General features: G+C 40.9%; 1 protein-coding gene across 2 annotated transcripts in view; it reads right to left on the reverse strand.

Annotated features, from left to right (window-relative positions):
• ASIC2 (acid sensing ion channel subunit 2) overlaps positions 1 to 27,824 on the reverse strand; it is a 1,085,418-nt gene that overhangs the window by 448,357 nt on the left and 609,237 nt on the right. The window contains exon 1 of one of the 2 annotated variants that reach the window (XM_044297921.1): positions 16,923 to 17,731. The exons of the other annotated variant lie outside the window; for it this stretch is intronic. Within the exon in view, the coding sequence (XP_044153856.1) occupies positions 16,923 to 17,564 (642 nt within the window). The 5' untranslated portion in view covers positions 17,565 to 17,731. Of the gene's footprint in view, positions 1 to 16,922; positions 17,732 to 27,824 lie in introns of those variants that run through there. 2 annotated transcript variants of the gene reach the window in all.

Consider the following 27,824-nt stretch of genomic DNA (forward strand, 5'->3'; position numbering starts at 1 on the left):
CCTCAGTAATGACTGCAAGCTGCACCCGACAAGGGGTGTGGTCATTACCAACCACAACACTGAAAGGAAAAAAAACAAAAAACAGAGAGACTGTTTGATACCCTCACATGCCACCAGTCTCTCCGATCTTCTCACCTCTGTCATGGGAGAGACCGTGACAAATACTTTTAATCAAGGCTATTGGAAAAGTTGCTTCACTTTCCATTTTATATGCATTTAAGCAATAAAAATGTTTGCATAAGACTACAAATCCTTAAGGGGTCATGAACACAGCTGCATTTTCTGCAAAATAAAAAAATAGTTCCACAAAATACAGATTAGTGATGAGCAGCATAGGCAATATTAATTTTCGTGATATTTCACAAATTTTTGGCCTAATATTTTCAATTCATTTGCAAATTCTAGAATTCGTTATCTACAGTTATTTTCTTGATCGCGAAAATCTGCAACGTAATGTGCATATTGCGCACGCAATACCAGCGTGCCTCCCTTTTGCTACATTTTTCAAGCTGCTAGAAGTTCTCAGACTGGAGGAATCTAATCCCTAACACAGCACAGTAATTCCTATCACACTACCTAACACCCTGCACTGGATCCTATTAGCTACACTATATCACTGTCTAACCTACACTGACTCCCACTATCAGTATTATTTATATGCACTAAATAACTATCTAATAATTGAATAAGGATCCAAATGAAAAAAAAGCTAGAATATTCTCGATTACAAAGATATAGCACTATATTCTAGATCTTTGCAAATTCTCGAAATGCCGATATTCGCGATAAAAATTTGCGATTAAAATATACGCGATCAACACTAATACAGATATTTTTAGTGCACGTCAATAGAAAGGGTTATTCTCATCCGAAAATACAAACAAAACTAGCACATGCTCTATCACGTGTGGAATGGTCACATGGATCCACAAAAAAATATGGATACGTGCTTGACTCCATGGAAATAAATGGGTCAGTGAGCTATCTGCAAAAAATGTGAATAGCACAAGGAGGAAATTATTATTATTATTATTATTATTATATTTTTTTTTTTAACAAGAAACTATTAACAGACTGGTACAGAGGGGTAGAGGACCCTGCCTACAAGAGGGAAGGGGAGAATACAGTAGGTAGAGTATAGGCTGCTCATGTGGCTGTGTGGTGGTAGCATGCTCATTGCAGATGGTAAGCTTTCCTAATATAATCCTATTAGAAGAACCAACAACTTCCTTAAAGTCCCTTGACATGGGCTGATAATCTGGCAGATTATCAGGAACAAATGATCGTACAGATGCTCATTACTGCCACTGATCACCTAATAAATGGGCAAACGCTCAGTGAAAGCACAGATTATGCGGATACCAAACTCATATATTCTGAGCAGAAGATCATTCTGTTTAGACAGTGATCTTCTGCCCCCAAAAAGTGAACCTGTATGAGGAAGAGCAATCATAGTAGTGATCTCCAGCTCCCATACAGCTGAGGTGATTGCTGCATGTAAATGCAGCTTTCACCATCTCTGACGAGTGTGAACCTACCCTAACAGAGTTTGGTGAATGTTTAGAGAATATTCAAGCAACAGATCCACAAAGCAGTAGAGAAGATCACAGTAGGTAGAGATGTACTAAGGGGTCATAAGCTCTGCTAAAGATGGTTTGTTTATCCAGTAAGCTACCATCTCTTTGCTATATCTATTATGCCTTTACTCGAGTTATTGCAGTCTTGGTCTCAAAATCATTTTATAACTTTTGCTAGTTAAAATGTAAAAAATATAGATTGTTTTTTGGACACTTTACAGATCAAGATAAGATAAAGTTGTGCAGTCAAAAAAGCCTGACATAAATCATAAGAGGACAGGTCAGGCTGAGATGCATAGAAATCTCTGCTCTCTTCTTGTTGGCCGGGAAACCAGCTAAAATCTTGTTCTTGTTATCACATCACCATTAGAGTTGTGAATCCTCCATACAGTTTTAAATGGCTGCAGCCAGACACTGGAAAATGGGGTAATTAATTTTAATGCACGTAGGGACAAAGTTTCAACAGCACAGTGATTAAACAACACAAAAAACAATGTATTTACTCAGAAAAGACAATGCCGTCCTTGAAAAAGTGGCCTAATAAAAAATGGAGATGGATAGCATTTACAGACATAACGATGGATACCAGCTGTTACAGGACTACAACTCTCATAATGCTTCATTAGGTTTTACTAAAACTGCAGGATTTCAGCTTCTTTACGCAGTGAACAAAGCATGTAATGTACTTATTGCCTTTCTGTTTGTTTTTCCATTAGATCTAGATTTTTATTTATTTATTTCATTTTATGGTTTTGTCTAAGTTTCTTTGTCTTTATGCCAATTTTCTGAGTTAAAGGGGTTATCCGCGAAAAGATATTTCTGACTTATCCTAAGGATAGGTCATCAGTATTAGATCTGCGGGGTAAGAACAACCCAGGATCCCGGCCAATCAGCTGTTAGAAGGGGCTTTGAGTGATTCTGCCTCTTTCTCGGCCAATGACATGACTATACATTGGTCAAATGGCCTATTTGCAGCTCAGCCCCTTTTAAGTCAACAGAGCTGAGTTGCAATACCAAGCACAGCTACTATACGATGTACGGCGCTGTCCTTTGACAGCTCCCGAGAGTCTGCTTCACTTACCAGAGCTCCGGTGTCACAACTCTTTCTGCTTCCCTTGTTGCCAGATATAGACCTTCCTTCCAGATATTCTATTCTGACCTCTAGTGGAGTTGGAGTTACTGTGGAGGTGTTGGAACTGGTGCAGTTCTCCGGTTCTCTCCTCTTTGTTTTCTCCCTTTGGGGATTGTTTGTGGTGTTTGTGTTGTTTGTCCTTTCCCTGTTGTTACCCTAGGCATCAGTGGTGAGGACTAGTGCTCCCACCGCCCTACTCACTACCTAGGGCTTATTTCAGGGTAAGCCAGGGGCAAGGCACGTGATCGGTGTACGGGTTAGCAGCCCGTCTAGGGACGTCAGGGCAGCCAGGTGCCAGTGCTAGGTGAGTTAGGGGTCACCACTCCTATCTCATCCTAGTGGAAGGGTCCTACACTTCCCTACCCTCTGTGCCGCACATCTGTTACCTGCCATATCAGATGAGATATCTGGTGAGCATTGTGGCTCCCTTAATAAGCTGATTGGCGAGGATGCCAGGACTTGGACCCATGCTGATGTGATAATAATGAACTGTCTAGAGCAAAAGTCATCATCATCTTTTCCAGGATAGCCCCTTTTACATTGGTTCAAGGCAATTATCAGAAACAACAATTGCCCCATGTATATGTGCCACGATCACCCGACAAATAAGCAAACACTTGTTCGTTGGGTGATTGTATCTTTAGTGTGGCAAGTAAAATCATTGCCGTACATGCTATGTACACAGGGACGTGCTGATCGTAAACAATAAATCTGTATAATGAAGAACAATCATAGTAATGATCAATCACCCCTATACATAGAAGATGACTGTTGCATTTATACAAAGCTCTCCCTTTGCATTGACAATCAGACAATTACCAGGAATGACCAGCTCCATCGGAATAAAAATTAAATTCTCCGTCTTTATTTAGAACATTAAAAAGTGACAGGTAACGGTAGTGAGTACAAATGACTTGTTCGATCGACTAAATGATCTTAATCATAGCATGTTGTGATCAGTGTCGGACTGGAGTACCTAGGGCCTACCCTTAAAGGGGTTGTCCGGGTTCAGAGCCCGGACATATATCCATTTTCACCCAGGCAGCCCTCCTGACTTGAGCATCGGAGCAGTTCATGCAGAATTTTTTATGGACAAACTGGAAAACCGCAATGAATAATAAAGATTATAAGTAATACATGTCTATAGCTCAATATTCTGATAAGAACACATTACCAGCATTTACTGATTAGCTGGAAAATGATGATAGTTATCATCAAAATGTAAAGTTAAGTTCCATCAGCCTGAAAAAAATCACGGGCACATAAAAAAAAAATCGCCTATTGTTACTGACTGTCCAGACGGTTGGCCACCCTGTCTGCTGGAGCTGGATTGGTTCCTGCTTTGGTTTCTATTATCTACACTTGCTCAGTTGGAATCCATGTACATAGAACATCCCTTGGCTGGATAGGTGGTGAATATACTACTCCATAATTATTGGGAACTAACTGTTCTTTCCCAATAATTGCCTGTGCATGGGACCTTGTTGAAAGACCCTTTCTCAGGCACAGTTCAAGTCCCTCATCTACAATCTACAGTCTACAAAAATCACCATTTGGTTTGAAGGCGATGTCATATCTGTGCATTACATGGGCAACCCACTGATTTCCATAGGAATAATGTTATGCTTCATTATTCCTGAAGTACCACTACAGGTAGGGGGGCACCTAGCCTTTCTGCTGCCTGAGGCAAAAACTTAAACGGCGCCCCCCCATGCCAATTTCTTAATCTAACTCCTTTGTCACAATGAAAGCACTCATTGCCCATGGCCCTTCTTGCACCCCTTTTACCCCAAGCTGGTGATGCCTGAGGCGATCGTCTCACCTCGCCTCATTGTTGGTGTCCCCCTACTACAGGGGAATTTAACACTTGTCTTCAGATTCCCCTCACATTACATCAGATAGGAACATTACATCAGATAGGAGCCCCAGCAACAAGACTCCCTGCGATCAGCTTATCATCAGGGCACCCCATAGATAGATGCAGCCTCATTATGTTGTCAATGCTAGGAATTTTTGGAAATCTCCACATATACTTTAAGGCCTCTTAACTTGGGAAAAACCTAGAGCAGTGCATTTCAGAACAAAAATTCTTTAACAAACCATTTATATAGTCTTCGAACTAAGAGTAATTGCACATGAGAAAGAACATCATTATATCATTCAGGATGCCATTTCCACTTTGGCATAATGACCTGAAAATGCCATGCAGCTTTTATTTATCCGTCTTTTATCTCTTCGTAAATGTTACAGTTGTTGGAAGGTAGCAATTAGACGCTGCTAATCTAATCAATGGAAGAGAAACAGATCAGTAAAAGGCACCCAATCAGTCTTCTCCCCTAATCTGCGCCTCTTACCGCTGTGTTATTTTGAGGAAACGCACGTCCCATCATTTGTTTTAGTGCGACAACAAGGGGAAGCAGCTGGTGGCATTTGCAAATATTTAGATGAATTTCTTTGTGTTTGCTTTTTTTTGACACTTTATATTAATTGCAAGCATTTTAGTTTGCAGGCGTTCCTATTTTTATAGGGAAAAAAATGATATTTGGGTTATGAAAACTTTCTCAATAAATTCAACTGCATACCTACATATGCGGTGACCTGGTGGATAATTGCTAAAAAGTTCATATTGTAATTAACTGACAATGTCTTAAATGGTTAAATTATTCTTTTTCTAGTGTACTGTTAATCCTAAACAGGGTAATGAACTTGATCCACCCCCTGGTTAGCAGTCAGTCTTTGCTGAGCTGGCCTGGAGTGCAGGGGCGTAGCTATAGGGGAATCAGCAGAAGAAGTAACTGATTTTGGGCCAAAACTCAAAAGGGGCCCATCCAGGAGGAGGACTAAAAGATTTTTTGTCAGGGCCCCTTCAATAGTATTATACAATGACATAATACACTGTGATACTGTAGTAAACAGATGGAGCAGGTGCTGGGCATCTAACTAGCCACAGGAGTTGGGGTTGTGAAGAAGTTACAGGGGGGTTAGCTCTGGGGCCCAGTCATTTCCAGTTATGCCACTGCTGGAGTGAAAATGTATGCTTGAGCTGCTGAAAACTAGGCCTAGCCCAGGTAATCTTCATCTCTGAGACTGAAAGCTGCCAGTGAAGCAACTGAAATGAAAGACTACCCTTGAGAGAGTTAGAAAAGACATTCACAGATGGTTGAGGACCACTAAAAATGCCGTGCTGGACTAAGACAGTACGTTTATGGTAATAGACTTTACTGCATGTGCAAAGGGTTAATTTCATCTGGTGCCCACCATACCAATGAGACGGACTTGCCATTTGATATAAGTTCTGCACACTGTGGACTGGGCATTCCAGAAAGCATTTTATGTTATGAAGAAAGATTAAAGAATTTATTTAGTCTTGAGAAGAGACGTCTGAGGGGGGACATGATTAACCTATACAAGTATATAAATGGGCCATACAAAAAATAGGGAGAAAAGCTGTTCCATGTGAAATCCTCTGAAAAGACATGGGGGCACTGACTCCATCTGGAGCAGAAAAAGTTCAGTCTTCAGAGGCGTCAAACAGGGGCGTACACAGAAATCACTGGGCCCCATGGCAAGAATCTGAATTGGACCCTATTGTGAGTGACCCATCGCACCACTTAGGGTACGTACACATCTACTGTAGAGGTTCCAGCAAAAGCCTCCGATTCTAGCAAAAACAAAGGGCAAATCAATCTTGAATGACCGCATTATTGTGAATGGGATCCGGCAGGTGCCAGCAGTGTTTGACATATGCTGGATCTGGCGGGTCTGGAATTCTGCTGATGAAAATCAGAAATCATATAGTACATGACAATATCTTTCTAACAAAGCTAGAACCAGCCCTGTACCTCACATGGACTCAGAGATCTCCCCATTCATTGCTCTACTAGATTTATATCAAGCTAAAATTTTATGGGGAGGGTCTTTTCTGCTGCAGGTAAGGGGGCGTGTCCATGCTGACCCTATCACAGCTCAGGAAGCAGTTGATGAATAAAACTGAGCATGTGAGGCCTTCTCAGTGAGCATGTCAAAGAATTAAGAAAAAAAAAACTGCAGGTGGCGGTATACAGATACATTTTATTGAATAACTCAGTGGCTATGCTAAATTTTTTATTACATGCAATTACTAAAGTATTCAGATGCAGGTGCTGATTTGAAAACTGTAGAATATTTTTTGTGGGACAAATCCTTTAAGGCTATGTATACCTTTTAGAGCTATTTTTTGTGTTATTACTGCATTGTTCTTATTTTGTGCTATAAATAATTTTATCATTTGGTCTTTATTAACAATATGGAACTTTTTTTTCTGTACAGAGCTGAGATGCTCTTCTAGCTGCCTGTGGATTTTTAGTCTTTTTTTTGTCATCTGGGGAGCAGAGGAATAACTCAGTGGCTATGCAAATTTTTTAATTACATGCAATTACTAAATTATTCAGATGCAGGTGCTGATTTGAAAACTGTAGAATATTTTTCGTGGGACAAATCCTTTAAAGGGAACCTATCACCTCTACTATGCAACCCTCACTGAGCGTTTCTAAATGTTCATTGTGTTACCATAAACATATCAATTACACTTTTAATTTCATTTGCAGACAAATTAAATAATTATTATGCATTTTTGTACTTCCCGCCTTTTATGCAAATTAACATAAAAGAGTCATTACTTACTTGTGTGACCAGAGAAGAGTCATATTTAAAAGCTCTGACTCATCTCAGGTTAATTTGCATATGTATCAAATCGTATTTTTTACATAATAAAAGCACACAGAGCTATGGGACTGGGTATTGCGGATGTGCTAGCGGCTATCTAGCAACCCATGTGTACAGCTCTATACACAAAATCCAGGTGACAGGTTCACTTTAAGGCTATGTATATCTTTTGGGGCATTTTTTTTTAATTATTACTGCATTGTACTTATTTTGAGCTATAAATCATTTTATCAATTGGTCTTTATTAACAATATGGAATCCTTTTTTCTGTACAGAGCTGAGGTGCTCTACTAGCTGCCTGTGGATTTTTTATCTTTTTTGTCATCTGGGGAGCAGAGGACTCCTTTTCTCTGCTCGCTGACCTTATAAACACTCAAAGCTCAATCCTTATCTTACTGATAAGAATGTGGCTTAAATAATGTTTATGACCTCTTAGTAGTTTAGAAATAAGGTTTATTAGATGACCGGCATAAAAATATGATTTTTAGCCAAAAATTTGTAAGATGCAATTATAAACAAAAATTGCCTCCAAAGGTGTACATAGCCTTTAAATAGTAGGTCATTTTCTGACACACATACATCTTATAACCCCTTGTTCACAGTTCTGTATACTAATAAGTGATTCTATGTATCATGGAGATTTTTCTCTTTAATTAGAAAGTTGTTTGTAGATCGGATCCTCCCCCCTTTAATGCTGCGCTCACACAGAATTATTAATAATAAATGATAATCATTATTAATGAAGATGTGAACATTTCTGACTTGCTCATACAGTTTAATAGGTATTAATGCTGAGTAACAATCAATAAATGAATTATCAATAATGTCTTTCCTGCTTAGAAATCACCATGGCTCATTATAACCTGTCAGGTTATATAAATCGGCGTTTTATGACATACTGTAAATTGCATTCTGATGACTTAGTAATAGCCACCATCATTAACATTTTTTGGAAAGATTGATAAATGCTAATCCTACCGAACTACATAGGACTGCAAAATAATCTATGTTCAAAAATAATGGAAAATTATCCAGTGTGAATGCAGCTTAGCACGTCTCACTATGGAGGTTGCTTTGTTCTGGTTCTGTTCCTCTCAGCAATTATGAAACGTGTTAGACCGAAGTTCAGATGAAGAAAAGAATATCCATTCTGCAGAAACGATGACTCAGTCTCATTACAGCGTGTACATTTAATTTCTACAGCACATTCGTTGGACGCTAAGGATAAACATCCAGGAAATAAGAGGATACTCTGAGACCGTGCAGTTCTCGAACGTTTACGTAGAAAAAGACAAGCTTCTGTTGTGCGGATCTTATCCAGGAACAGCTTTAGAGATTATCTCAAGTAATAAAGGGACTGAGGAGGAAAGCAGTTTATCGTCAATTTGTGTGATCGGCCCATACAAGTCTATAGGAGTTAGCGGATGATCATACAAAACTGTTTTCTGAGTTAAATGATGAAAACTTTTCAATTATAAGTGAACAAACAATGGTATTTAATAAAACCCATGCAGTAAAGACTGGTATCAGACAATAGATTAGGCACTGCCTTATTCAAAGGTTCTTTTATACATTTCTAGGAACATTTATTCCTGATGACTGCCCCTTGTAAACATGCCCAGTGCCCACCTGGCATATCAGGAAATGCTTTTCTGACTTTGATTGTATATTTTATGTGGGCATAAAAACATATTGGCAGCACATATCCTCATGTAAACCAGGGTTGTACTGCCGACAATATGCAAATTCAAAGGGGATGAATGATCACTCGCCCCCTTTCAGTGCAGTGTTTACGCTTAGTAAATTTACTAAACTAGTGTTAGCCCAGTGCTCCATTCCTGCGCTGCTGCTCCCTCACTCCCCCCTGCTGCTGTGCACCATGCTGACAAGTGCGAGCAGCAGGCAACTTAAAATGTTGTATCTGCACCCCATGCCGGAGCTTCCTTCCTTCCTGCACTATTCCTTCCCATCCTGTACTGTTTGTTAGGGCATGTGTGGGTAATGGCATGTCTCTCCTCCCTTGTGAGGCAGCAAGGGCATGTCCTATATCTCCCCAGCCTATAACTGGGTTTCAGAATGTATTTAGAGGTGCTTCCTGTCGCCTGAGCAAGCTTGGTCACTAGCTTGTCTAGTTCCTAGTGTGAAGGTGTTTGGAAGTTTCTGCTTTACTGCTTTTTGATTAAGCAGACTTTGCTTGATTGCCACCTGCCTCTGATCTTGGACGTTGATTACGGACTTCGCTTGATTTCCACCTGCCTCTGACCTTGGACTTTGATTGCAGACTTTGCTTGATCACTGCCTGCTCTGACTCTGGAATACCTGACTATGTCTTTCCCTCCGGTGCTTGCATCGGCATCTCTGACCTCCAGGTCAGCTGCCACTGGCCCAGGGACTGCTCTGAAGTGGTACCTGGTGACTATTCTAATGGCCGAAGCCTATCCTCACCATCAGAGGCTGTAGAGAAGACCAGGTAGTTACTTATTCAAGCCCCTCGGGTAGTGCAGTGGGTCCACACCCGCTTGCATAAGAACTATCGCAGATCGATAAGCTATATCCTCAATTGATGCTTCATTATGGCTAGGTTATCTGGCCACTGAAACAGGCCCAAAGGGTCATTTTGCTGACAACTGGTTAAACAAATGTTCCTATGAGTGTCTATTGCTGATAACTGACTATTTAAAAAATGTCCTGCGATCAAGCGACAAATGAGCAAGCACCGCTTTATTGCTGATCACATCTTTAATGCAACATAAAAATTTCCTCGTGTAAATAGGGGATGTGTCCCAAAAAACGACGTAACCCTAAAGTAAAGTTCATTTGTTCAAACCCTTCCTAATGATTGACAAATGAAAGTAAACGAGTGGTAATCTACTTCCTATATAGTTGATTGGTGCTTAATATGGCTAATTTTCTTCACTTTCCATAGCAGAGCTTAGGTAAAGACATAGCAGAACCCAGCGAGAAATGTGGCACAATGCACTATGATATCAATTTTTAATTAACAAGTTCTGCAAGATTTGGGGAATATAAATCTATATCTCTCCCTCAAGCCATATCTCTCACTCTAGAGGACCTGTCATGTCTGTACATTACTCGGACAACCCACTGAATTCAATAGGAATCACGGAATGCTTAATTTCCACTGTGGTTGTCCTATAAAGGGCACTGAGCACGTGCTGGTGGATTTCCCCACATATTACAGCTGATCAGCTTTTAATCAGTTTATTATTGGGGTATTCTACCCACACTGAAGAAGGATTGTGATTTCAGATGAGCCATTTATTTAAAAGAAGGTTAATAACTTTGTCCTTATAAAATATTTTCATGATGTCTTAAAGGCTATGAACACCTTAGGAGGCAATTTTTTTTCTATCATTACATTTTACTCATTTTGAGCTAAAAATCATTTTGGTCTTTATTAAAAATGTTCAGCAGTTTTTGTCATGATCTCTTTGCTTAGCTGTGAGCCTCTTACTTTCAGGTTCACTTTGAGCCATTTTCTGCTGGATATGTACAGACGTGGACAAAATTGTTGGTACCCTTTGGTCAATGAAAGAAAAAGTCACAATGGTCACAGAAATAACTTTAATCTGACAAAAGTAATAATAAATTAAAATTCTATAAATGTTAACCAATGAAAGTCAGACATTGTTTTTCAACCATGCTTCAACAGAATTATGTAAAAAAATAAACTCATGAAACAGGCATGGACAAAAATGATGGTACCCCTAGAAAACACAGAACATAATGTGACCAAAGGGACATGTTAATTCAAGGTGTGTCCACTAATTAGCATCACAGGTGTCTACAACCTTGTAATCAGCCATTGGGCCTATATATATGGCTCCAGGTAATCACTGTGTTGTTTGGTGATATGGTGTGTACCACACTCGACATGGACCAGAGGAAGCAAAGGAAAGAGCTGTCTCAAGAGATCAGAAAGAAAATTATAGACAAGCATGTTAAAGGTAAAGGCTATAAGACCATCTCCAAGCAACTAGATGTTCCTGTGAGTACAGTTGCACATATTATTCATAAGTTTAAGATCCATGGGACTGTAGCCAACCTCCCTGGACGTGGCCGCAGGAGGAAAATTGATGACAAATCTAAGAGACGGATAATCCGAATGGTAACAAAAGAGCCTAGAAAGACTTCTAAAGAGATTCAAGGTGAACTTCATGCTCAAGGAACATCAGTGTCAGATCGCACCATCCGTCGTTGTTTGAGCCAAAGTGGACTACATGGGAGACGACCAAGGAGGACACCATTGTTGAAAACGAATCATAAAAAAGCAAGACTGGAATATGCCAAACTACATGTTGACAAGCCACAAAGCTTCTGGGAGAATGTCCTGTGGACAGATGAGACAAAAATCGAAGTTTTTGCCAAGGCACATCAGCTGTATGTTCACAGACGAAAAAATGAAGCATATCAAGAAAAGAACACTGTCCCTACTGTGAAACATGGAGGAGGCTCTGTTATGTTCTGGGGCTGCTTTGCTGCGTCTGGCACAGGGTGTCTTGAATCTGTGCAGGGTACAATGAAATCTCAAGACTATCAAGGAATTCTAGAGAGAAATGTACTAGCCAGTGTCAGAAAGCTTGGTCTCAGTCGCAGGTCATGGGTCTTGCAACAGGACAATGACCCAAAACACACCGCTAAAAACACCCAAGAATGGCTAAGAGGAAAAAATTGGACTATTCTAAAGTGGCCTTCTATGAGCCCTGACCTCAATCCTATTGAGCATCTTTGGAAGGAGCTGAAACATGCAGTCTGGAAAAGGCACCCTTCAAACCGGACACAACTGGAGCAGTTTGCTCATGAGGAGTGGGCCAAAATACCTGCTGAGAGGTGCAGATGTCTCATTGACAGTTACAGGAAGCGTTTGATTGCAGTGATTGCCTCAAAAGGTTGCGCAACAAAATATTAAGTTAGGGGTACCATCATTTTTGTCCATGCCTGTTTCATGAGTTTATTTTTTTACATAATTCTGTTGAAGCATGGTTGAAAAACAATGTCTGACTTTCATTGGTTAACATTTATAGAATTTTAATTTATTATTACTTTTGTCAGATTAAAGTTATTTCTGTGACCATTGTGACTTTTTCTTTCATTGACCAAAGGGTACCAACAATTTTGTCCACGTCTGTATGTCCCTTATCTTTGAATTACTAACACTTATAACCACTATTATTTAAGCCATATTCTTATCAGTAAGATAAGACTTGAGCTATATGATATATATGCTTATGAGGTCAGGAGATCAGAGATAAGGAGACGTCAACTGAGAAGCTGGATGAAAAAACTGTATAAAAACACAGACCCTGGTACTAGAGAATATCAAGGCTGTACAGAGAAAGGGGCTGCAATTTTTTAATAAAGACCAACTGAAAAAAATATTTAAGCTCAAAATGAGTTCAATGCAATTATTTAATAAATTGCCCCTAATTTTTAAACATATTCTAAAGGTGCACTATCTAATCATCATCAGTCTCAATGGATCACCATGGTATAAAGTCACATTTCTGTTTAAATTGGAGCAGTTTTAGGATGAAAACTCTACATGGTCTGTAGAACCTGTCTGTCATAAAAATTCAGTGAGAACTCCACCATATTTATGCTTGCACTCTCCCTACGTGCAGCCCTTTCATCTGTCCTCTTAGCCTACTCCTTAGTATGCAGCAAATACAAAAATCTTGGCACTCATGTCTTCTGGGACTTTTGTACATACTGATTTTGCTGTTCTTCTACATGCACCATGCAGTCAGGGAAATGGAGAACCCTTTGAACGGTCTTCTTAGTATAATCCTGCTAATTATATTTAGAGCAGAAGCCTTTGGTTTCCATCCATTGCCTTATCTGTGTTAAATAGATGGAGCCCTATCCCTAGAAGTAGACGGCTGTTCATTTGTGAATGATCTCCCTGTGATATACAACTTCTTGGCTGAGGTCGTGTTTGCAGACTTGAAATGAGATGAGTGCGCGGATAGTCACAAAACATTCTCATAAAACAAAGTGCCTCCTAATAACTATTTATGAGCTTACAAAGCTTTCCGATTCTCCGGGAAACCATATCTCCTGAATATGTATGAAGATGTTTTAGTTTATTTAAGCTTTTAAACTGAAAACACCTTAAAAAATGGATCTCTAAGCCCTGCACAATGCAACTATAATAACTGCGACGAACCAGTAACCAGTGCTGTCATGACAAAATATGTAAGCACTGCCACCATCTACCAGAGAACTGATTTTAGATGGTAGTCAAAAAAGTGAGACGTTTACAAAATTCTAGAGAAACATAATGAAACAGAAAAAGATTGGATGGAAATATCCTTTAGGTGTGTCTGGTTTAGAAATTTTAGATACCTTGTTAGGAAATTCTAGATTAATAGAGGAGGCTGCACATCTGTACGTCAAAGAGGTTAGCAGCTACAAAAGGTGCCCCTCTCTTTCTGGAAGACTCACCACTTCCATGTGTTACAAGGGCAGCCCATTTATTTTAAATGAACAGTATAATGCTTTAAATCCACTGTGGCGGTGCTGAAACCAAATGTAACACTTGCTAGCCTTTACTCAGAGACTGATCATTGAGGGGCATAGCACAGGGAATCAGGGGATTCTTCTAACAAAAATAAATAAATGCTTTATTGCACCAAAGCCCTGATCTCAATTAACAGAATACAGCAGCAATTAACAATACTTGTATGCTAGTCAATGGTAATAAAGGGGTTAATAATGTTGGTATCCCTGATGGTTTAGGCAGTGCAGCTGTCAATTGCTGTAGGCCTGGTGGTCTATGGCAGTGTGATTTAGGGCATTGAAAGAGTTAATGTCAACATCCCTGGTGGTCTAGGGCAGTGAGAAGGAGTTAATGTAAGAATCCCTTGTGGTCTAGGACAGTCAAATGGGTAAAATGAATGGTGGAGAGTAGTGACAGGATTAACATTGCATATCTGGACCCCAGTGCCTTCCTATCATGTTACAGCTCTAGCCTGGCCGCAACTTCCTGTTTTCTCCATAGGGGCCGTTCAAATTGGCGTCTTTTGCAAGAAGAATTTGTCACAGATTCCATCCATCTTTGTTTTCAATGGAAAGCAGCGGTTTGGCAATAAAATATAACTGCATGATCGGCAGCGCAGTCTTCCATGGCTGCCTGGTGGCTTTGCGATGCAGAATCTATGTCAAAGAATGTGTGAAAGATGCCGTCTGAAGAGCACCAAATTACAATGATCATAGAGATGAGAGCAGGTAGGAGAAAGAGAGCCGCCACATCATCATGAGTGAAAGGAGATGAAAGAAAGCCACCACATCATGTGAGTACAGTACAATAGGCCCTCCATCAGATAGGAACTGACTGTATCATAAGTCACTATGATGTAGTCAGTTCAGGTCAGGGGAGACGAGGTCGGTCCAGGCGATGCAGCTAACACACGCATTGTCTTCCCCGAGCGCAGCACGGTTATGTGAATCAGGCCTTACTTGCACACAGTAAATTGTACTATGAGAATATTCTTTATATGCAACCACCAAATGACACAGACAAATCTTGTCATCTTCGATTAAAAGGAAGAAGATCAATGGTCTCCAGTGAAAACCACAATAGAACAGATCAAAGGGATGAAAAAAAAAGACTTCAGAAATCAGGTGTCTCCTGTCACAATACTGGCACCATGCTGAGCTTTGAAAAACTTTAACTTTTTAAATTTGATCATGAGCAGATCATCCTGATCTTTTGGGCAATTTACAGACTTTTGCAGTCATATAAGCTGAATTGATCCATCATATCCTAAAAGTTCTGCAGCTTTATATTACATTGAATACTTCATCTCTTTTCATTGTCAAGATCTCTACATGAGCAAATGGAAGCTTTCTTGTTTGAATGCAAAGGTAGACAGCCAGTCCTAACCTAATGCTGCTCACAGAGTAGATTTTTTTATTTACAGTTTAGGCCGTTGATGGGCAAACTGAGTCCTGAAGATCCACTATGGGATTCACTAAGTACAAACATCAGGAGTTGTGTGAATATTTATTCTGCCACAATCTGTTCCTGGAAGTGCCCAGGAGGTAGAGCTTCAGTGGTTGTATTCTACAGGTGTCACTCAGAGCAGAGAGGAGGAGCTCTGAAGTGGCTCAAGGCATAGAGCACTTCACAGCGACGCATTAGGCCCTTGTAGGAGCAAACCTGGCAGAATAAATTTCATATTCACACTTCTCCGAATAAATAAAAGCTCCACTAAAGGAATGTTTGTATTGCTTTCCCTGACCCTTACCTAGTGCTGTCAGCAGTTCTGCATCGCAAGACTTTTGTGAATTAGTCAACTATGTGAGAACAGCATAAGGGTTTTTTGCAGTTTTGCGCTCTGAAAACTGCAGATCCACAAAATATGGATACTAGCCACTTTCGTAGGCTGTCTCCATTTTTTTCGGGCCCATATAAATGAAGGGGTCCCCTTGCAAAAAACGTGGATCAGATGCAGACCCAATATGTGATCTCAGCTGTAAGGCTTGGCTTACATGTTGCAGCCACAGCATTTTGCCAAGATTATGGAAAACCGAGGCAAAAACTGCAGGGCAGCACCAATGTGTAAACCCACCCAAAAGGTAAGTCCACCTCAGTCTGTGACAAGAATGAAAAAGCATGCACTTTTGGTAGATCTTGAGAACAGAGGTTTGCCACCACTGATCTAGAAAATCCTTAGCACAACAGGAGCACAAACCTTTCATCTGTCCTGAACTATTAATACTTACATCCAGCCATTGAATATAGGCTAATGCCTACGTTTCCTGACTGTAAGCAGAGACTTTTTTGTATTTAAGAAATAAACTGTAATTATAAAAGACTCTACAACTCCTTTTGGTAGTTAGTTGGTCAACTGCCAAGCCACAGAAGATCATGTAATGTGCTCCTTGAATGCCAGCCATTATGTGCTGGTTTTCTTTGTACTAGACAGGAATTTAGGACACATATGTCAGACTCCAGAAGGATCTCCCATACAAACAAATATTTTACAATCACATTGTTAGATACATACTATACGAGAATATATGCACATCTATTCCGGACTATTCCTACTTATATTTACACGTGTCATCAGCAATGATTAATTATAGGACTCTGGAAATGTTATAACCTTTAATTTACTAGAGATCACGTATATTCTTCTAGATCTGGCTCCATTCAATCTTACAGAGTAAAATATAGAAGAGATTACAGGCACAACTGATGACCAAATAAATCTTTTCTTGCTATCTCGTTTTAGCATATAGATACACAAAGTGGTCCTTTGAGAGAAGACATACCGTAGCCCAGTATGAAGGTTAGAATTGTATACACACATAATAAGCAAGAATTCAAAATAGTTAATGCAATGAAACAAAGTAATTTAAAATTCAAGATAAATATTATAATTTGTACTTTTCTCTCTAGGTAAGTCATACAATATACCTACTTCTGGAATGATATTTCTACTAGACTAACATGATGTAACAGAATAAGCAGTAAAACTCACAGTGGAGAAATTGTGTGGGCCGCAGGCCTCTCCCCGGTATCTACAAGAAAGCAGCATGTCCTCAAGCTGGTGACCCAGTCTGTCCATGAATGCTACACTGATCCCATCAAAGTCTCGAGGTGGCAGAAAAAGCCGGAAATCAGCCAGTTTGTGGAACCACTTATGATTGTCCTCAGGGAGTAACTCTGATAAAAGTGGACGGGCTGTACGGTTGGCCAGGAGGAGGCCCAACCAGTAACCTGCAAAATAGAGATCGCTTTTGCTGAGTCGGTGGAAACGTACAGGGTTGTTGTTGCAAAAGGTGACAGCGGGAAAGGCCAGTTCCTTGCTCCATTCCAGTTGCACACGTGTGTGAGATGGAAAGGACAGCCAGTAAAGCAACCTGTTGGATGACCAAGACAACAAGAGTCCCAGTGACGTAAAGAAGGCAAGGAACCAAAAGGCTCTTCGTTGAAATGCCAGACTTGGTGAGCATATGTATTTTAGGCCATGCAGCTTGGTGTGCTCTAGAGTGGTCAGCGATAAGGCACGGCGTTGCTGTGTCCGGGTATAGCATTTGGGTGGCACCGACTGGGTATCTCTTCTGACTGCACCTGATGGGCAGCTGCCGGCTGGAGCCCGGATCCTCTCTTCTCGAGTCATGACACACCCCCAGGCACTCACCAGCAGGGGAGCATCTCGCACTGGGCATCGGCAGCACAGCTGGGTACCACCACCCCCTCATTCATTCAGTCAAAGGAATGTCCAGACTGCTAGCTAAAATGCAATAACCTAGCTAGACCCAGGCTGACTGCTAGACCAGAGGCAAAGTTGACATTACATAGTAGCCAGCACCCTAAATGAACCCTTTCCACACAGTTCTCTCTCAGTTTCAAATGTTCATTCTTCGTCACACATGTCAATCTCTTGGGTAGAAGTGCAAACCAGTAATGACAGTCATTTTTATTTCATCCTTCCATTTATAAATCAGCCACAGGAACCTCCTTAAATAAATGTACGATGGTAATACACAAGCAACTAGTTGTCTCCCACACACTTCAGACAGGGAAAGACGTTTCTCCTTTTCTGGAAAGCCAGATTGCCATGACAGTGGGAAACATTTAGAGAACAAGTGAAGGGGGTAGAAATATCTCCTTTTTCTTCTGCCAGCTCTTCGTCCAGAGGAGGTAGCAGGTGATTAATTAAAAAATAAACCCTCCACTGATTAACCTGGCACTAAAAAATATGCTTGGCATTTCCTACTGCAGTTTTTCCTGTTAATTTACGGATCTCCCTTAGATGCTTTCCAGGCATGAAGACCTACAGGATACAAATAACATAATCCTGTCTATTTTGCAGGTCACCAGGGGAAAGCTAAAGCATATCATGGTATTTTTTTTTTACTTTCTGCTGATGACTATAAGTAGATCATCCATGCCAACATCCCAGCCTATTCATTGTGAAATAGTACTCTCTTCACAATGCCTAATAGGAAGCTTTGCAGTGTGAAGCTGGCAATGTCAAGGCTCGAAAGGTTGAAAACTTGGCAACGTCTCGGCTCTTAGGTTGATTACACAAGACACATTGCCTGGCTCCGTGCACTAGACATAAGAGATACGGCCACACGTATAGACATTAGTTTTATCCAGATCACTTACAGCACTTTACATCCAACAAAACTTTGAAAATCCAAAAGCAGAGATGGGTTGGGTGAGTTCAGCACTGCGGACAGCTCCTTCAGCATCAGGTCCTCAGCACAAGCAGATGCAGAGCTCCAGGATGAGATGTGGTCTCCAGACAGACAGACAGTAGTCAAAGACACTTCAGTCAGCGCTTGCTGTCATTTGCATGCACATCTTGCCTGCAGAGGAGTAATCCAGTGTGAGGGTCAGTCCTGCTAAGTTGTTCCAAAGAGCCGGCACATCATGTGTCCCTCTCTCGCTGTCTCTGCTGCACACAGGCATCTCTATTTGTGCACCAGTGCAATCCTGCATTACCGTATTTCTCCCAGTACAACAGGGAGCCCTGAATTACCAAAGAGTCTAGAATAGAAGTGCTCTTACATGATTCAGAGCTCCAGACAACTCCATGCATGGTGCGCTGATACTACATTGCTAAAACCATTGTTCCCTGGCATCTAGGAGTCAAATATTACCCGTGTTATACTAGAGAGGGAGAATTTGCCCCTAAGCCATGTAAAAAAAGACGATTGCAGAAGAAACTCAAAACTCATTCAATATACAGACGTGGACAAAATTGTTGGTACCCTTTGGTCAATGAAAGAAAAAGTCACAATGGTCACAGAAATAACTTTAATCTGACAAAAGTAATAATAAATTAAAATTCTATAAATGTTAACCAATGAAAGTCAGACATTGTTTTTCAACCATGCTTCAACAGAATTATGTAAAAAAATAAACTCATGAAACAGGCATGGACAAAAATGATGGTACCCCTAACTTAATATTTTGTTGCGCAACCTTTTGAGGCAATCACTGCAATCAAACGCTTCCTGTAACTGTCAATGAGACATCTGCACCTCTCAGCAGGTATTTTGGCCCACTCCTCATGAGCAAACTGCTCCAGTTGTGTCCGGTTTGAAGGGTGCCTTTTCCAGACTGCATGTTTCAGCTCCTTCCAAAGATGCTCAATAGGATTGAGGTCAGGGCTCATAGAAGGCCACTTTAGAATAGTCCAATTTTTTCCTCTTAGCCATTCTTGGGTGTTTTTAGCGGTGTGTTTTGGGTCATTGTCCTGTTGCAAGACCCATGACCTGCGACTGAGACCAAGCTTTCTGACACTGGCTAGTACATTTCTCTCTAGAATTCCTTGATAGTCTTGAGATTTCATTGTACCCTGCACAGATTCAAGACACCCTGTGCCAGACGCAGCAAAGCAGCCCCAGAACATAACAGAGCCTCCTCCATGTTTCACAGTAGGGACAGTGTTCTTTTCTTGATATGCTTCATTTTTTCGTCTGTGAACATACAGCTGATGTGCCTTGGCAAAAACTTCGATTTTTGTCTCATCTGTCCACAGGACATTCTCCCAGAAGCTTTGTGGCTTGTCAACATGTAGTTTGGCATATTCCAGTCTTGCTTTTTTATGATTCGTTTTCAACAATGGTGTCCTCCTTGGTCGTCTCCCATGTAGTCCACTTTGGCTCAAACAACGACGGATGGTGCGATCTGACACTGATGTTCCTTGAGCATGAAGTTCACCTTGAATCTCTTTAGAAGTCTTTCTAGGCTCTTTTGTTACCATTCGGATTATCCGTCTCTTAGATTTGTCATCAATTTTCCTCCTGCGGCCACGTCCAGGGAGGTTGGCTACAGTCCCATGGATCTTAAACTTATGAATAATATGTGCAACTGTACTCACAGGAACATCTAGTTGCTTGGAGATGGTCTTATAGCCTTTACCTTTAACATGCTTGTCTATAATTTTCTTTCTGATCTCTTGAGACAGCTCTTTCCTTTGCTTCCTCTGGTCCATGTCGAGTGTGGTACACACCATATCACCAAACAACACAGTGATTACCTGGAGCCATATATATAGGCCCAATGGCTGATTACAAGGTTGTAGACACCTGTGATGCTAATTAGTGGACACACCTTGAATTAACATGTCCCTTTGGTCACATTATGTTCTGTGTTTTCTAGGGGTACCATCATTTTTGTCCATGCCTGTTTCATGAGTTTATTTTTTTACATAATTCTGTTGAAGCATGGTTGAAAAACAATGTCTGACTTTCATTGGTTAACATTTATAGAATTTTAATTTATTATTACTTTTGTCAGATTAAAGTTATTTCTGTGACCATTGTGACTTTTTCTTTCATTGACCAAAGGGTACCAACAATTTTGTCCACGTCTGTAATTGTGATAAAGATGTCAGCATGAACATGAGACACATTTCATGTAGATATTTGTCACCTGGGCAACTATGAGTTAGTCTAATTGGAAACCAATCTCTACAGTCTCTTGTGAGCAACCTGAAAATGGAAAGGAGATACACCTGGAAAGGAGGGCATTTGTCTGCAGGTTCAACCCTATTAAGGCTCAATAATGCCTGGTACTTCTGACCCAGCTGATTAGAACCATACCTTTCTTCTTTTGATCTGTTGCTGCTTTTGGGAGAAATACGTAAAGTGGTCCTTCAAGTTACAATATTAATTGGTTCTTGGATGACCATTGTAAGTTGAAACCATTGTAATTTGGGTCCTTAACTCTATGGAAAACCAGTAATTGCCCCAAAATGTCATCCCAAAATAAGAAAAAGGGAATTTTTAACAAAAATCAGCAGATGACCCAAGATGGATAAGGCAAATTCTTACTTAAAACAGACAGGAATAGATGCTGGAGGCTGTTAATCTCTTTCTATGGTAAGGCCAGGAGCTTCTTCAGGGTCTTGCACAGGACATACATGTACCAGAAAAATAAAATGAAGACACAGCTCACCTTGTGTCCAAAGAAGAAGCTCATCCTGGCACCGGCAGGGGGCAGTACAGAACATGTAGTACCACAGAGGCGATACTAGACAACGAATAAAGGTATTTTACCTGAGAAATGGCCATGTTTATTGGTTGGACCTGTGTCTGAGGCATTGTATGTTGAGTTTAATTTTAACTTACGATGGCTAAGAAAAAGTCATATTTCTTAAGGTCATTGTATCTTGAGGGATCACTGTATTTTAATATGTATTTTGTATGTATTTAATATGCAAATTAGGGCTTAACTGCAAGGTCAATCCTTGCAACTCTGTACACCTAGCTCCTTTGCTCTGCTTCCTTGGACACCCCCCTCTCTATTTAATTGACAATGCTAGGAATACAGAAGGAGAGGGAATGTCTAGGGAAGCAGAAGAGCTACTGTAGGTTTCACAGAGTTTGATAGATTCCTCCCTCAGTGCACTTAAGACCTCATTTGCATATTTTTCAATACATCTATTTCTCCTTAGTAAAGCACCAGATCAGGGAACGAAAGTTATGGTTTTAATCAGCAGGGTCAGCCCTACCAGGTATTATGTCTATTTTAATAGGGTTAGTCTTCCCGAAAAATGCCCTTTAAAGATACAGAAGGTGCAACTAATTTCCATTTTCAGGTTAGTCGCAAGAGGCTATATGATAACCGGAGACTGGTTTCAAAAGAGACTAAGACTCCATGCACACCGTTTTGTGGTCCACAAATTCTGGATTTGCACAATACGCATGCGGTTCGTGTGTCGTGGGCATTTTATTTGCAGACCAATTGTTTTGCCGGGGTCAGTGGTTCACATTTTGCAGACATAGGGCGAGATTTATCAAACTGGTGTAAAGTAGAACTGGCTTAGTTGCCCATAGCAACTAATCATATTCCACCTTTCATTATTCACAGCTGCTTTCGAAAATGAAAGGTGGAATCTGATTGGTTGCTATGGGCAACTAAGCCAGTTCTACTTTACACCAGTTTGATAAATCTCACTGTATGTTTATCTTTTTGCAGAACGGACATACGGATGCAGGAAACACATGGGTGATGCATGTGCTTTCTGCACCATATGACTGTGCTGAAAAAAGAAAGAACATGTTCTATACTTCGACCACGGACCTATTGAAGTTAATGGGTCTGCAGAAAATGTGTATGCAACATGGACAGCATCTGGATTTTACAGACCCTCAACTTGCAGACTGCAAAGCAGATATGATCATGTGCATGAGGCCTAACTCCTGGTTGCCTAGATTACAAATATCTATGTGAAATGTGTCTCATGATCGTATTTATCATAATTATATTAAATGAGTTTGGATTCTCTTTTTCAATAGTCTTTTTCTTTTTTCTTTTTATGGCCAAGGGGCAAACTCTCCCTATTTAATAAAACACAGCACAGAGGGAAGAAGCACAAGCCTTAGCCTAAAACTCCTAACCAGACTCCAAAAGTAACAAATCCCCTGTCAATGCCATCTTTACATAAGTGGACTTTGGGCTTCCCCAGGAACCAAGGCCCCTGAGGTGGAGCCCCCTGTATTTATAATTTTCTGACAGTGGGCCAGTCAGCTGTCAGCAGAGAGCGTAAGCTTCATACAGGGGTTCTATGAGAGTAATTTAAAATGGCTGCAAGCAACCTGTCCTAGCACGTGAGGAGGACTCTTTGGTTCCATGTGCAGAGCTGCCTAGGGGGGTGAGAGGACGGGTCCTCACTACACACTACACTGCTCTACAATAGATGGTAATGATGTCATCCTGCCTACGATATGCCATCATGGCTGAGCAGCCTGACAGGAAAACTCATCTATAGGTATTATATGCAAGTGTCAGAGTCATCCCCTAGGCAGCTCTGCAAGTGGAAGCAACCTGTCCTGCTCTCATTCTAGGACAGGTTAATGGTGGCCATTTTAAATCATTTCTGCAGAACCCCTTTAAGGACATGTATACATGTTTTATCCCCTCACATTTTGCCAAATAGGGGAAAAGATCCATAACCTATTCCAGAAACTTGAGTGCCCATGTTCAATGTCATATTGTCAGCCTGAGAGCGTTAGACCTGGATGACTCCTAATGAATAATTATGAGCATCTCTTGCAACTGAAAATATATAAATTTCATTTTTTTTAAACATCCAAAGCATGATTTTCATGATTTGTCCTCTTTTTACCGCTATAGCACACCTCCCGAACTGACGTCCTCTACCTTTTGTGGCAGCACAAGTAACAGCTTATGGGAAATTTGGGGACTTGCAGTTCAACTAATAGAATAACGTCATTCCTAACAGTACTGCCGCCATGATACTGTAAATAAGAAGTGAGAAGCAGCCATTAGGTTTTAGCACATCATAAATCCACATGGCTATGAGATCTTTATGATGAAAATGAATATAAACTGGACAGATAGTCGCCCCTGAAGTACAAAATCTGACATATTACACAGGGAGAAATGCTAGGCTTGCTGCTAAACAGAATGACTATTCGGGGAAGACCTGTAGAGTATTTCTCGCTACGTCCCTCTGGTCAGCTGTGGTGCTCGTGTGTGATGCGTAGAGAGCAGCATCGCATATAAATGTGTGATACTGTATTGGCGATGGCGAAGGCATGTGTCACTGCTCCCCCTGGTGGACAGATGTGGAGACGCAGTTCCATTATATTAGAAAGTTAGCAATATGAACACGGCGGTCTTAAAAGAGAAATAAAATTGCAAGTATTCTATGAAAGAAACGCACAGTTCATTTAATAATATACGAGAAGACACTCTAGATCATGTAAGTGGGCATTAAATAGCTATATTAGGTGCATTTAATTCCCACACAATGTGCCGCAAATATACAGCAACTGAGATCATCACCTCTCTAATATCCTATACCTTTTCCCAGTGGTTTCCACCCTGCGACTCTGCAGATGCTCAGAACTACAACTCCTAGCATTAAACATTTTTTTTTATAAACTGTGAATAGGGTTTAGGAATCGCTGGGTTACTAATACTTTGGATGTGTGGCTGGAGGCTCTCATGCAAAGTAAACAGGTTGGCTTTTCTTAGTAGCAGTCCCTAGTGATGGTAGATAATGATTTTGAAAGCACTGCCCTTTAAATGCCAGGACTTGAGCACTGAGCAAAGGACTTTCTGTTCTGAACGGTGCTAGCAACATGAAGGTGGACAAAATCAATGACATTGTTTTTTGTCTTTGCTAGGATCAACTTGCAGGATAACAGGCTGAACTGGATGGACAGATGTCTTGTTTCAGCCTTATAAACTATGTTACTATGTTACTAAAGTATCCTGCTTACATTGAAAAAGGGTGGCCCGAAATGAAGGGTAAGAATAGCACTGCTCTACACTCCCCTGGGCAGGGCTTTTCTGTCACATTACTATTGCCCCTGACAAACTGCATGGAGAAAGATATAAATACTGTACAAGGCTGACAAATCTGTTAAAGGGGTTGGCCACTTTCTGGTTACTGTTGACCAATGTCTTTGTGAGATGACTATATGGAACTCACTAATATAGTCTTTGTTGAAATTCTGCACCATTTTCTATATTTCATAAGGTATGTCCCCTTGTTTGCCATATCTCTTGTACTGTCCACACAGAGGTCATGTCCATAAAATGGCTGCTGATGGAGGGTCATGTGACCAAGCGAATTACCTCCACGTGAGGTCTTCTCTGTTCAAATACACTGCACCTGCCATCTGCACTTGTTCCTTTTGGGAATTTTGTGAGGTGCAGTGTGTTAGAACAGAGGAGACTGAATCATTTGCCTAGTCACATGACCCTTAATCAGCAGCCATTTTATGGACAGGACCATCCGTGGACAGCACAAGAGATTTTACCTAAGAAGTATGTGAAGTATAGCAAATGGCACAGAACATCAACAATGGCTATATGAGTGAGTACCATTTAGTCATCTTACATACATATTAGCCAGAAAGTGGACAACCCTCTAACCCCTTTGCAACCCCTACATGTACGGCGCTGGATCGATGGGTAAACATGACTCCCGCTCGAGCAAAAAAGGCCAAAGTGTCCGACTTGCCATTTTTTTATCGCTTCTTATGCCCAATTTTTTTAAATAAAATATGATCAAAAAGTCATACACACTCCGAAATGGTATCATTAAAAACTACATATTGTCCCGCAAAAAATGAGCCCCCACACAGCTCAGTAGATATAACTATAAAAAAGTTATGGGGGTCAGAATATGGTGTTTTCATTTATCTTTACACTTAAGACTTAAAAAAACCTATACATATGGGTGTTTGTTGTAATCGTACTGACCCAGAGAATGAAGGGCACAGGTCAGTTTTGCCCCAAAAAGAACGCCGTGCGAACAAAACCTTTAAAACGGTAGAGGAATTGCGTTTTTTCCAATTCCACCCCATTTGGATTTTTTTTCCACGCTTCCCACTACATTGTATGCCATATTAAAAGATAGCATTAGAAAGTACAACTTGTCCCGCAAAAAATAAGCCCTCATATGGATATGTGAATGGAAAAATAAATAAGTTATGGCTCAAGGAGGATAGGGAAGAAAAATAAAAATGCAAATACAAAAAACCTCTGATAGCCTAAGGGTTAAGGCACATTTATACATGCTGACTCAGCAAGCAATCATTAGGAAGGAACCGTTTCTCCCCAATAACTGCCTGCTTGTTAGTGGAGGTAAAGGAAGTGATCACCTCCACTGTATGGGGACAAGCGATGGCTACCACTATCACTCATCCTTATATGGATTCATTGTTTCTGGGCAGCAGATCACTGTTCACACAGCAAGATCTGCTGCGGATCCGATGCTTTAATGTGCTGCATAAAGAATAAATTCACCCCATTAACAAGTGTTTTGCTCAATTATCAGGTGATCTGCGACACCTTTGCATCGGTCAATTATTGGGAATGAATGTTTATACTAACATTCGTGCCCGATAATCTGCCCAACAATTGCCCCATGTAAATCTGGCTTTAGTGTGGGAAAAGTTTGTCATAGATTAACTTATACGGTCTTCTGCAAAGTATAAAGCATATTGTACCTGTGAATACAGGGGGCGGTGACGATAGATATCACGTCTGTTACATGTATAGACCGTGTGGTCACTGATGCATGTAATCAACGACAGATAACGAGACGGCAGAGTCAGAACATAGAAGAGGGAGGGTCTGAGGTGTGTTTGCACAGCAACAGGGAAACCATATACTTTCTTGTATCAGGTTCCATTAAAGAGGTTGTCCAGCTTGATAGAGGTTTTTTTTTTTTATATCTATCAGTTGCGTGCCTAAAGTGTTTGGTGGTGCACCCCCAGTCCAATACTTAAAAAAATTGTACCCCCTCACAGTATTATTGCCATCATTGTGCCCCCTCATGGTAGTTATGCCTACATTGTGCCCCCTTAAAGTACTTATCCCTTCATTGTGACCCCTTCACAGTAGTTATGCCCTCATTGTGCCCCCTTCACAGTAGTAATACCAATTGTGCCCCCTTCACAGTAGCAATACCCACTGTAGCCCTTTGCAGTAGTAATGCCCACTCTGTGCCACATAACAGTAATGCCCTGTGTACCCTTCACAGTATTAATGCCTTCTTTGCACCCTTCACAGTAGTAAAGCCCTCTGTGCCCCCTTCACAGTAGTAATGCCCATTGTACCCCCTTCAAAGTAGTAATCCCCATTGTGCTACCTTTATAGTAGTAATTCCCTTTGTGCCCGCTTCATAGCAATAATGTCCATTTTGCCCCTTCACAGTAGTAATGCCCTCTGTGCCCCCTTTAGAGTAGTAATGCCCTCTGTGTCCCTTTATAGTAGTAATGTCCTCTGTGCCCCTTCACAGTAATAATGCCTAATGTGCCCTTTTAATAATAATAATGCCCTCTGTGCCCTTTTGCTGCAGTAATGCCCTCTGTGTCCCGTTTGTAGTAGTAATATCCTCTGTGCCCCCTCCATAGTAGAAATGCCCATTCTGCCTCCTTAATGGTAATAATGCCCTCTGTGCCCCTTTATAGTAGTAATGCCCTCTGTGCCACCTTTGTAGTAGTAATGCCCTCTGTGCCCTCTTCACAGTAATAATGCCTATTGTGCCCCCTTAATAGTAGTAATGCTTTTTGTGCACCTTTGTAGTAGTAATGCCCTCTGTACCCCCTTTGTAATAGTAATGCCCTCTGTACCCCCTCCATAGTATTGATGTCCATTGTACCCCTTTCACAGTGGTAAAGTCTCTCTGGGCCCCCTCTGTGTTAACCCCCCCCCAAAAAAAAAAAAATTGTAACTACTCACCTTGTCACGTTCCTGAAGCTCAGATCCAGCTCTCCCCTGCAGCAGTGTGTGGGAGGAGCACAGGCAGATTCCCAGACTGCAGGCTCCTCCCACTTGGCCAGCAGCACGATCTGTGCCTGCAGGCTGAATAGTGGAGCTGGGAGCAGAAGCCTTCCTGTTTCACCATTTAGTGTGCCACCGGCGTGAAGGAGAG

The sequence above is a fragment of the Bufo gargarizans genome, chromosome 6 (assembly GCF_014858855.1).
Source record: "Bufo gargarizans isolate SCDJY-AF-19 chromosome 6, ASM1485885v1, whole genome shotgun sequence".
NCBI classification, from domain to species: Eukaryota; Metazoa; Chordata; class Amphibia; order Anura; family Bufonidae; genus Bufo; species Bufo gargarizans.